Consider the following 13,460-nt stretch of genomic DNA (forward strand, 5'->3'; position numbering starts at 1 on the left):
TGAATAATACAGTAGACTTCCAATAGTCCGGCATCCAATTGTACGGAATGCCCAATGAATCGGCACCAGCAAGGAATGAGCAGACTTAAGCTAACTAAGCGAACTATAGCTAAAACCCTATAAATTTAGCTAAGGTCAATAATACTTTTACAGTAGACATAAGTGGGAGTCTGAAGCATTCAGCGTGACCCAAAATTAGTCGGGAGCCATTGCCAAGGTTCGAAATCGCTTGGACGAGACCAGTGTGTTTCATGTATTTTTCAACAGAACTATTCAGTCATTGACAGCAATGAAATTCACCACAGTCTCATGTTTGTATAGTTCAGTATGTACTACAGTAACATGAAATGAATTGTACATACAACAATAATATATACCGCCTGATAATCCAACATTTTCTGTAACTCGCACTTCCAAAGTTCTGAAAGTTTGGGCCTATTGGAAATCTACTGTATCAACAAATAAGATGTTCATTTGAAAATAAAAATAAAGTATAAATAAAAACATTTACTAGTAATAAAAATAATGCTTTGTAACTAACAATACGCAATAAAACAAAGCCATTCAAAACTCATTTTTCTGTTCTCACAATGACACATGAAAAAAATTTTTTTAATAGAACTCACTCTGTTGGTAGTGTCGTTTTTCAGCATCTCGTTTAGCTATTTCCTTCAACAAAGTTTCCCGAGAACCCCAAACTTCAATAGCCCTGCAAATTGAAAACAATTAAGAACAATGCAATTGAGATTACAAAAATTTATAATTTAGTTAAACCAATAGGAAGCATGAAAAAATCAAATTTGTAGTTATTTTAAACCTTACTCCCACTGAAAAAAGACATGCAAAAATATATCTTTACATCACCTCAGATATTATGAATCAACAAAGAAAGTGTGTTATGGTTCTGAAGCTTAATTGCACTCAAAATAATCTAACCCCAAAAAATTACACATACACTGTAACTTTCAGTTATGTTAAGTAGTTAAAACAAGAATGTTATAATTATGTAATGGTAACAAAATATTAGTTCATTGTTTTGTATTTCATCCTGAATGATCACCTTTAACTATGGCAGAGAGAGTAAATTGCTGGATAATTTCTTTTTTTTTAATCATGCTCACAATGTTTAAAAATGTTTTCTAATATAAAATTGTTCTAGCAGAAGAGTGCACTAATGTATAAAATAAAATAAAAATTTAATTTAAAAAATTAATTAGTAAGTACCTAGAAATTAGTCCAACTGGGTAATCAAAAGTATGGGTCTAAATGCTATTAAGCCACATTTTGGCAAATTTTCAATTCATTTACATAATATTAAGTGTAAAAAATTTTTTGGTAATGATACAATCAATTTACCCAACTTAACCTATATAGGCCCTACTGTAGAAAAAATACAAGTCAGTACACAACAGTAGTGTAAGTATAGGCATGTCAAGTTTTCCAAAATACATATACAAATACAAGTTAAAATGTACATAAAATAAAGAGAGATGGTTATATTAAAGTTACATAAATATCCTTATATATATATTTCTTGTGTGCGTGTGTATGTCACTGAACTCCTCCTAGACGGCTGGACCGATTTTGATGAAATTTTTTGTGTGAGTTCACTGGGATTCGAGGATGGTTTAGATTCACAATTTGGTCCACTGGAAAATGTTTATTTAATTAATTTTTTATTTATAAATTGTTGTTGATCTTTGAATGGTTTAGGTTTACAGTATATATATGTGTGTGTTGTGTATTTATTTATGTGTTGTTGTTAATCTTTGGATGGATTTTATGAATTGTTGTTATTACATTAAAATTAAAACAGAATTGGTTATTGACATTATTATATTATTATTTATTGAAATAACATTTTAAAGTGTAATTAAAAATATAGGTGCAAATTTGTGAGGTGCAGTATTGAAGTGAGTATTTTACATGATTTTTCGTGATTTTAATTATGTATACACGTGAATTCAATACCAATCAACTTAACATCCAAATTTAAATTGTCAGTTCTCATTTTATTCTACATATTAAAATGTAATAAAAAATATACATTGTGCAAAATATGTAAGGTGCAGTATCAAAGTGAGTATTTAACACGATTTTTCATTACTTTTAATTATGTATAGACGTGCATTCAATAACAATCAACTTAACCTACAATTTTAAATTGTTAGTTCTCATTTTATTCTATGCAACTTATGACGTATTTATGTCTCTTTTTGGTAATAAAAATATAAGTTTGTAAAATAAATTATAACATTATAACATTTATAGTATCTTATAGTAATTATAGTAATTTCAGTTCGACCCGGCAGATGACGCTGCGATTAGATTCAGGGAAATTTCCTGTAAATTTTCGAATTTAAAACGTTTGAACAGAACATGGCAACGGGCATCGCTTTGATTCTTTTACCATTCGAGGCGCTGCAGTGGTGTACCCGCAAGTAGGGGCATATAAAATGAGCGGCGCAAGAGTGTACTGCTTGCAGACTGCCGAAGCGAAGTACGGGTACACCAGTTGTACGTTGCGTGCTCGAGAGTCGGGAAACCATCGGTGCTATTCGTTTTCTCTCCGATACATTAAAAAACATTGTAATAAATTAATTGCCATGGTATTTAATTTATTATTACTGTAAATGTGATATTTGGTCTTCTTTTCCCTGTAGTATAGCCGTGCGAAGCCGGGTCGGGCAGCTAGTATATACCTAAATACGTTACTAAATTAAATTATCAAAGAATTCATATTCAACGGAAAAAGTAGCAACAAAAGCACCTCAATAAAACCCATTAGTATAAATAGATCAATATTTCATAAAGGGCTAATATTGTCCCCGTTCAGGATCGCAAATTTAAAAAAAAAAACTGAGAAACAATAAATGAAAATACATTCCCCGTAGCACATGAACAATAAATATGAGCTGGAAAAAAAAAATTTTTTCCCCATGGACGCGACTCACTTCGCCTCAACGTCTTTCCTCCAGTAGACGGTGATGGGAGGAGTGTTCTCGAACGGAGACCGCCTCTTGGTCACGCGCAGCCCCTCCAGATCCGAAGGTTTCAACAAGAAGTCTGACATCGCCCGCACGGGGGTGATGAAGTTCCGCTCCAAGGACGACGCCGTGGGGTCCACGGGTATGCGCTTCTTGCTCGGGAGAACTAGACAATTTCAGGGCCAGAATTAGCAAACTACAATATATATTACCGAATCCACTACATTCTAAGATGCACGCTTTGTACCTTTTTAAGTCAAGGTATCTAACACCAACCAATTTATTTGTTTCTAATACACATAATGACACATAATGACAAACAATATACATTTAGTTTCTATTCCTGTGCCCACAATCTCAGAATGTTTAGTATTATGGGGCATAAAATCGTTGAAATCATCCAAATCTACTGGTCCTGATGGCATACCTAATTTCATTATAATAGGTTGCTCTGAATTATTAGTCCCTCTTTTGCTGCATATTTTTAATTTTAGTTTACAATCATCTGTTTTCCCGGAGAAATGGAAAACTGCTAAGGTGATACCTATCCACAAAAAAGGCTCTAAACAGAATGTTAACAATTATAGGCCTATTTCTCTACTCAGTGGTTTTTCTAAAATATTTGAAAAAATAATTTTTAGATTTTTAAATTTCCAGCTTAAGAACAGTTTATCGAACAGTCAGCATGGTTTTAGGAAAGGTTTATCGACCACCACTAACTTGCTTACTTTTTTAAATCCTATACACAGAGAGGTTACCAACAGAGGGCAAGTGGATGCCTGTTATTTTGATTTAGCCAAGGCCTTTGACACTGTGAACCATTCTATACTTCTTAAAAAATTATTTAACTTTGGTTTAACTCAAAATTTTACAAACTGGTTTTCTAATTACTTAACTAATAGAAGTTTTTATGTTACAATTAATAACCACAATTCTTCCCTGTTTAGTATCTCTTCTTGTGTCCCTCAAGGAGGTACATTATCGCCTCTTCTTTTTAATTTATATATAAACGACCTACCTCAAATTCTCAACCATTCTACAGGAGTACTTTTTGCCGATGATCTAAAAATATTTAGGAATATAATAACACAGAATGACTGTATTTTATTACAAAATGACATTTCCCAAGTAAACAATTGGTGTAAATTTAATCTGGTTACACTAAATAAACACAAAACATTTTTTATATCCTTTACAAGGAAATATCAACCACTTAATTTTGATTATATTTTAGAAAACTCTGTAATCACGAAATGTTCAGCAATTAAGGATCTTGGTGTTATTTTAGATTCTAAATTATTTTTCCATAATCATGTAAACTATTTATACATGTCTTCCCGCAAAACCCTTGCTATGATCAAATTTATTACTTTTTATGCTACCAATTCAGACTCAATTCTCTCCCTGTATTTTGCCTTAATAAGGTCCAAATTAGAATATTGTTCAGTAATCTGGAATGACATCAAGTCGGCCGATGCAAATAAACTAGAAAGTATACAAACAAAATTAATTAATTTAATAAACTTAAAAAACCTTCCTTCACCTGCTTTAACTCCTCTTGGTGCACGTAGAGTATATTTAGATTCTCTGTTTGTTGAAAATTGTTTTAACGCTAAAATTAACTGTACTTATCTCCTTGAAACCACTGGGTTAAAAATACAATTTAATTCTTGTTTATACCAAACATATTGTACTCTACATAACTTTAATGACATAATATACAGATTAGTTAGGAATCACAATAATAATCAATTGTCTAAACTTAAAAATTTATCCTCTTAACTTGTCCTCTACTCACATTTTATATTTTGTATTATCCATTTTTTTTATATATATTTTGTGTATAGTTTAATAATTATGTAATTAACATTTCGCTAAGTAATGTGTCATGTTATCTTGTCCTTTTGGTATTTATATCATTTCTGTTTTCATGTTTTGTGTTTATCCTGTGCTGTCTCTATTGTGATAGTGTTTGTTTTTACTTGTTTTGTGTTGTACTTGTTTTGTGTCGTGCCCACCTCTAAAGTCCTAAGACTGTCGGTGGGCATGTAACAAATTTAAATAAATAAAATAAATAAAATAAATAATATAATAAGGGACAAGTTCGGTGAGTTGGAATAAAACCAAAGTAACACTGACATGCCAGCTATTTCAACATATAACACCAAAATGCAACTAAAAACATGAAATGAATTACATACAAAACCATTGCCTTATTTTTTTTTAAATATTACATTCAATGAATGTAATTTGCTAGCGTAAATCTTGCACCAAAATATATAAATCAAATCAGTGTGAAGAAATTAAAATTAATCTGTTTGATCTTGTTTCTCTTATTAATTCAATTTGATTTATTTTGAAATTATTCTGATAAACTTCCAGGGCATCTACAAATACCTGGTGAACCAATTCCAGAACTTTTTCGAACCCTTTTAATTTTCTTGCAAAATTTTTTAAATTACAGAGTGATTTTTTTTCACATGTCTCCAAGAACAGCAGATTCCTGCCGATCCGGATCACGCACATCTGGACAACCAGTTAATACGGACAGGATTTTTAATAATTATCAGCATTTACTCATTTTTTAGGTTAAAAACTGAGGTCTACGTATGCAGTAGTATGGAAAACCTAAAATAAAGCTCTAGGAAAAGTTGTTACATGAGAAAAAAAACCATTGATTTTTATAGTTTTACCCATCTAAAAACTGTATTACTTGCATTGTAAGGCAAATTCCGTTTAACTGGACTTTCGGTGCTCCGGAAATGGGTCCGGTCCCATCTAGTCCGAATTAGTGGGACTCCACTGCATTTACATTCGATGTTCAGTTATAAAGTGATGCATAGAGACCCGGAAATTTCGCAGATTTGTCTGGCTTCAGAGTAGAATGAAAGGTAATAGGTGTGCTCAACCCATGTTCGCTTTCCCATTGGTTGATTTCTCAGCGAGGGCATGTTTATCCTTGTTAATCGGCACTACCCGATTCGCCTACTTCTCTCCTAGCTGGGCGTCATTGGCTCACTGTCTCGGAGGGGCGTGTTCAAGTAACTGCGGTCCAATCATGAACACAGTGCGAGAGTGTGAAGGTTCGCATTCTAGCTTGCGACTAAATGAATGCGCGAAATTTCCGTGTGTCTCTGGTGATGCATCGAAAGAAATCCAACTCGGCAAAAGGCTGCTGGGAGTTCGCACCTTTACTGACCACTTCCTTGAGTATGCTGGTCTTCTTCTGGCCGTCTGCCTTATCCTGGGGCACTGCCGCGCTTGCGGCGGCCGCCTTCGGCTCCTCCGCGGCGCGCAGGGCGTCGGAGCCCGAGATCGCCCGGGACAGCTTCGCGCCGGGCCCGGCGTGGGGCAGAACCCAACTGCTCCTGACCAGCACCCTGCAGCCCGCCGATCTGTGAGCTCGTCGCTTGACGGCGATGCTGGCGTTGTGCAGCACGTAACCTGAACGAACCAACACATTACGTAAGATAGCAAAACAAACACTCATACAAAAAACCCTACTCTCGACAAATTAAAAGAAGAAAATGGAAACATATTACCAAATTACATTAGTTTTTTCCACAGGTTTTTGAACATCGAGATAGTATAACGGGAATTATAAAAAGAAAAATTAATTGTAGGTGGTACAATGGTATTCAAAACACGTATTATAAGATGTTATATCGGAAAAAAAATATAGACATACGTTAAAGTTTAAAAAAAAACTGAATATCGCATTGCATCTGTGATTCGGACCTCATCTCCGAAAAATCAATACCAAAATATACCCACGAAATGTGGAATATAACCCCAATAAAAAAAACAGGAAACATCATAGGTACTGAAATAAAACCTACAGTAACGATAAACTAAGCAAACTAAAAATGCTGGCATAGCAGTAACACAATCTGGCGGGCAAGGTCAACAGGTGGAATCAATCCCAAAAAAAATTTTAATGCGAGCGCCTCAATTTGGGTCCAGTTACAGAATTACAAAACCATACAATGCTGGAGTCAAACACATTTTGCTGAAATAACTATAATTACAAGCAAGTGGGGGTAGAAGTACCCAGATTAACTTTTAGGCCCGTTCTACAATGGCACGGAAACACAAACTGATTATGTAAACAGAGATGGATCTCACGGAACAGAGTTTCTACAATAGCACGCAGACGGAGACAGACCCGTACTGAGCTCTTCCATTTACGTTACTTGTCGACCAATAGAAGCCGAGTACTTAGCTACGATGGTAGCCATGTTTTAATTCATATTCAATAGTAAAAAGTACAAACCAGAACATTGTGGAGGTAATTTTACACATTTCTCTTAGGAGGAAGGTTTTTGAATGTCCACATGATCATTACTATTAGAAAAGGTTGATTAGTTATTTCAGTTAAAAAATTTTAAAAAAATATTCATTTAAAATAATTTTTTATAAGGTGTATTAGGTTTTCACATGTATAGTTATAACTTAACAAAAGAGTTGGTAATGTTAGGTCAGTGACATTTAAATACTGTAAAATTCTTAAAATGACATATCTGTTTCCCAATGGATTCTGAAAAATTCTGTGTATTTGTGTAGATGTGAATGGCTTTGGAGTCTATGAAGACTGTGTGATTTAGCAAATAAAAATTGAGTAAATATAGATGGCAAATTTATGAAATCATTACAAATTTACTAACTTTCATTATAATATCTTCTCATTTTTAATGTATTTTACCCTGCAATTTGCCTAGATATCACTGTCCACCTTACTATAGAGAATTTTTAAATCTGAGTATGATGTTAAAAACGCACTTTCGCAAAACAATCAGAGAACATTAGTAGTACTCACAATACTATTAACTGAATTTGCTTTAAAGAACAGGTACCTCTCACAAACAATTAAACTACCTTTAATAATTTAATATTCTGTTCTTGTGTTATTGTGTGACTAACTTGACATAACCAAACTTTATATTCAGTGAAATGGGGTAATTGTACGATCACCTAAACCTTTAGGTTCAATATATCAATATATTGATATGAAAATTCTTCAAAAGATAAACCATCTATGTAATATCACTTAATCAGAAAAAAAAAACTTACAAAATAACATTTTAAGGTAATATTCTTACATTGCTGATTTTCTGTAGATTAATAATAAAATTTTTGAAATACTTTTTTTTAATACTAAAGGCGTTCCTCTATTTACTCTGTTAACAGTGTTTCTTAATTCCTACTGGTTTCTCAGAAATTACCATTAGTAGGTCACAATAGATAGCCTATACAGTGAAGTAGCCGTCACCATGTTGTGCTTTAAATGTGTTGCCGATCCTGTGGTTTTCCATATATTATGCGTAAATTTTGGATTTGGATATTATAACGCAATGGAACGTAAACAATAACTGTGCGTCAACCCTTGAATGGGATTTTTTTTTAGCAGTGTGGGGGCGCAAAGCACTGGCTTGTTACGTGCGACAACACGTCATTACATGTATCAAATATAAAAATCCATTTTTGTATGTCTGGTTACGTACCATCGTGTAACAATTCGGCGCTTCGCGGCTCCATACTGCTAAAGGAAATCCCTGTCCAAGGTTTATATGCACAATAGGGACTTGCATTATTTTTTTATTTTTTTTTTAATTATTCTAATTCCATTGAGTTACAATATCCAAATACAAAACATACACGTTCTTACATACAGAGAACCCCAGGATCGGCAATGCAAATAAAGCACAAAATGGAGGTGACAGTGCAAATGCACAGGCTTTAAAACGTGAACAATCAACAGTAATTTTTCGGAAATCAGTACGACTTTAAGAATGCTGTTTACAGGGTAAATCTAGGAAGTTTTGAAGTTCTGAAAAACACAATTTTCAGAATTTTATTATTTTATTTACAAAAATGCCACGACATAAGCAATTTACCCATTTTAAGAAAACTTAAGTTTATTAAATACAGTTTTACTATTATTCTGCTTCACTGGCTTCCCACAACACTAGTGAAGTGAAGCAATTTCTGCAGAAGTTATTGCCTGCATATCTGCAGCAGCTTTTAATACCTCAATTGTTATAACTTATCATCACATTATATTTGGTCCTAAAGTTATTTCAATGCATGAGGAGTTTTCTTTGCAGCAATTTTTATAGCTTATCATCACTTTATTTTTGGTTCTAAAGTTATTTCAATGCATGAAGAGTTTTCTTTACAGCAATTTTTATACTTTATCATCACATTATTGTTGATTCTAAAGTTATTTCAATGCATGAGGAGTTTTCTTTGTAGAATTTTTAAGCAATTTTCTTTTCCCATTTTTAATGATAGCTACCCCATAATTTTCCTGGCCAACTTCCGTGATATCATATTACTATCCTAATAATTATAAATTCACCAAATTTAAACAATTCGGTATTTGTTCCTTATTGTGTATCCAATTGCATTTTATAATTAAGTATTAAAATAAAGAAAGCAATAAGTTTTGTTTGTGACGCACAGCTGTACGATAACTAAAATATATTTGATTTTGAAAATATGTATTAAACTTTGAGGAACATTGTTCCTGGCTGCAATTGTTTGGTGTAACATATCATTTTGTACTTTAATGTAAAATATTCAAATAAAGTAAGTAGTTAAATGTGTTTGTGATGCGAAACTATACCATAACCCAAATATATTTGATTTTGAAAATAAAAATTATAAAACTTTCATAAAAACTGGATATGAAATAAGGAACAATTATCAACAATTCTATGATGTTATACACTATTGACAAATATACTTTACACAAAAATTCATTTTATAGGGATTTTAGATTTTTTTAAACAACCCCTAAACACCTAGATGATCAGTCTATTCATCGAAAAAGCATACTTATTACAAATTGTTACTCACCTGAATGCATAATGCATGCATGTTCTGATACTTTGCATGATGTCTGATTGGCACAGCCATACAGGAACTTTGATAAATGCACACATGATCTAGGCAACATGGTTTTACACCTCTCCAATCAACTACTTCACTAAATCAGTCTCACATTGAACAAGTGACAACCTGCAAAAAAAAAAGTAATAAAAATAATTATTATGTAGCATTAGAACAGGCTACAGTCAAGGAAAAAATTACCAACATTACAGTACTTTTCAACACCTTAAAGTATTATTTTTTAAATTTTTTTTATCGTATTAAACAACGTGAGCTAACAACCAAACTTGAGATGGTCTGTCCCCAGTGAAGGTCTCAGTGATCTGCTGACACCTCACCCGGAAGATGTTGCACAACTGAAGGTAATATTCTTACAGAATGGCTTTTATGTAAAGTAAAAATACAATTTCAAATATACATTTTTCAAACACTAGGGACCTACCTCTATTTACCCTGAAAACAGTGTTTCTATATTTCTACTGGTTCTGAGAAACAGTTTATACGTTACATTCAAAGTCTTGTGCATTGATGTGGTTGCTGCCATTTTCCACTTTCCCGTCGGGGTTTGTGTTTGTATATGATTCGGAAAATTTTGAGTTTACTTGTGAGAATGGTCTGTTATGTTAGGTTAGCTACATTAAAAATACTTCAAAACTTTGTGGACAGTTGGTTGGGCTAGTACAACTACATTTAAGGTAGGTACAGTAAATGATTTGAATAATTGCTTAGGAATTACCCATTTAAGATGTGGCTACCGTGACCTAAACAACTGCCCACATGATCTCAAAGTATTTTTAATGTAGCTATACTAACCCAGCTAACCATCCACATTGCTTTGAAATATTTTTTAAGTTGCTAACCAAACGTAATACACCATTTTCACAAATTAACTCAATTTCTCCAAATCATACACACACATTGACCCACACAGGAAAGCAAAAAATGGTGACAGCCACATCAGTAGACAGGTATTGTGCTAAAACCAATTAACGGTGATTCCTCAGAAACCGGTTCAAATATAGTATTATGGTTTTCAGGGTTACTATAGGAACTTCTCTAGTATTCGAAAAAAAAATTTTCGGATTTCCATTTATATTTGATAAAAAAGCCCCTATGTAAGAATATTACCCATGGAATCCGTCCATAGGACCATGCATCAGTAGTGTAAAGCAGAGTACAAGAAGGAGAAGAAAGACGATGGAATAGCAAGGAAGAACCTAACGGGAGTATGCTCTAACTATTCAATTTTCTGTGTTGATGCTGATACACCATGGAAAAAAAAATCCACAAAACGGGATACTGATAAGGAATTTATCTGAAACAATGCAAGGAATAAAAAAAGAACGCATTATCAGAATCCCGAGGCCTGAAAAAAAAAACTGGTACCACCTTGGCGACGGACACACGTAGGACACATTTCATGTCAAAGTTACCACCAAAAAAAAACTATAAACGTAAGTTAATATTACTTTGAACTTGTACACTAACGCCTAAAAACTAAAACGAATATAACTAAAATAATTAAAGTTAACACTGACACTAAGAATAAACACGAATTTTATAAAATGCTACTGCAGAATCAAGTAATATCTAACCTACAAAACATTAAACACGCACAAACCTTAAAAAAATAAAATAACTTAATAAATAACAGCAGTTAACTTCGGATAAAGCCACAGGGAAACGAATAGCATTATTCAGCACAAAACTAAACAAATATTATTATACTTGACTTCAACTCAAAATATAAACAAACCTCCTCAATAACAATGAAAATTACCTATTTCGATATCTATCGATTTATCAAACAAATGAAATATATTCTTACTCTTCTTGGAAAATTGTTCAAAAAAATTTTATGACGCTTTTGCGGTTGTTGAACAATGATTTCTAGTTTTGAAGCGCGCACTGTTGCTAGAGTTGAGCATAAAAGCCCGGTAGCAAGCAGACCTCCCTACTTATATCTAACTCTTCACCTGAAATGCACCAAATTTCTTGCCACACCTCATCCAAACTATTTAATACCCCGATTTTTCTTGTAACCAGCTAGTTCTATACCATCTCTGTCACCTCTCCCTACATACAATACAGGATTTCTCCCTCCTACTTCTAGGTTTCCCTCTCACTATTCTGTTCACAAGATGTCCCTGTCCTATCACTACAATCAACATCTGGTACATCCTGACATCGTCCCAACCATGGCCTCTAAGCCCGTGCTCCGCACTGCTACTACCAGATCCCGTTTTCGGAGCGCACCCTTAGCCCGGCGGGAATGAGTCAGGTGAGCGCCTCGGGCGTGACCCCACTAGACTCAAATAAACTTAAGGGCACAAAACCCCGGGGACTAGACCCCATATACACAACTAAGGAACAAGACATTAGGACACAATTATTAATTCACATGCATTAAACAAGTGAGTCGTAGCTACTCCATGCGAGCACCGCACGCACGGAGTAGACAACGAACCTGATTACCAGTCACTGCGGCCACTGGCCTTAATTAAAGTGCCCGTGACAATGATCGAGTCAGATTAGGAGAAATCCCATTAAACAGTTCACAGTGAGACAATATGTTAATAAATTTACAGTCGCCAACTTGATGCCACAATTCAAATAATTAAATACTATAAAAAAGTTGTTAAGCCTTAAGCACCCAATTACCAGGTGCTACCTTTTAATTGAGCACCTGGAACATGTTTTTAGCTTATAATAGAGCAAATTAAGTTGATATACGTTTTTGGCGCCGACTCACAAAAGAGGTGAAAGTTTACCTCCCTTGCGAGGCGGCCATGTTCGGCAGTCTCCAACCACTCCACGCCGGGTCAAGACGTATGTCTGTGAGCAGCCATCAACTTTGTTCCACCGATCGTTCACTCTGCACTTGATTTAATAACCAAACCTTTTTACTTCATTGCTGCTCACGTAGACTCGGTGTGTATTTCGCGGACTCAGCCTTATATTGACCATTTCCTTGGTGATTCCGCACCGCGTCGCAGACTACGAAATTTACGGCACTGGCTGACTCCAGCCAACTCGTCTTCATTGAGATTGCCGCGCATACGCCTGCCGGCTACAACTTCACATAAGTGTAGAATAGAATTTAAGACCACGCCATTGAGCTCTCCTAAGACAATTAACTTTCTGTGCTGGCTGCCTCCAGTGAACTAGTAATCACGTCCCCGCGAGACTGCAGCAGCAAATTCACAGTGTTATGTTAGTGTCGTGTTTTGTTTTGTAATCAGTGTGTGTTAGTGTAATAGTACAACGACTTAGACGCCGCATAGCGCATTATCCTATATTTTGTAGCGGTTCTGCCACCGCGTAGTGTATGTGTAGGGAGTACAACGTACCCATACGTACCACCGGAGAAGTCCGTGGATTAAAAGCCAATTTAATATAAACTGTGTTGTCTACGATTATTCTGCACCATTCCGTCCTCCACACGGCCGAGCGGCCTCACAGCCAAGTAGGGAGTTTCAGGGTAGATACCCAGCCACGTACCTGGCGGGGCACAGGGGGCAGCATACCCGCGACCCCTCACCAACGGCCTAGTGTCCCACTAGCCTGGCGCACCCCCCCCCC

General features: G+C 34.8%; 1 protein-coding gene across 2 annotated transcripts in view; it reads right to left on the bottom strand.

Annotated features, from left to right (window-relative positions):
* Positions 1-11,664, bottom strand: part of LOC134537752 (uncharacterized) — a 132,869-nt gene extending 121,205 nt beyond the window's left edge. Inside the window, exons 1-5 of one of the 2 annotated variants that reach the window (XM_063378522.1) lie at positions 11,500-11,664; positions 9,846-10,007; positions 6,177-6,431; positions 2,955-3,153; positions 627-709 (exon numbers count right to left, since the gene is read on the bottom strand). In XM_063378522.1, the coding sequence (XP_063234592.1) occupies positions 627-709; positions 2,955-3,153; positions 6,177-6,431; positions 9,846-9,945 (637 nt within the window). In that variant the 5' untranslated portion in view covers positions 9,946-10,007; positions 11,500-11,664. Of the gene's footprint in view, positions 1-626; positions 710-2,954; positions 3,154-6,176; positions 6,432-9,845; positions 10,008-11,267; positions 11,466-11,499 lie in introns of those variants that run through there. The other variant, XM_063378520.1, reaches the window with a different exon arrangement.
* Positions 11,665-13,460: the final 1,796 nt, after the last annotated feature.

Source organism: Bacillus rossius, chromosome 12, assembly GCF_032445375.1.
Source record: "Bacillus rossius redtenbacheri isolate Brsri chromosome 12, Brsri_v3, whole genome shotgun sequence".
Taxonomy (NCBI): Eukaryota; Metazoa; Arthropoda; class Insecta; order Phasmatodea; family Bacillidae; genus Bacillus; species Bacillus rossius.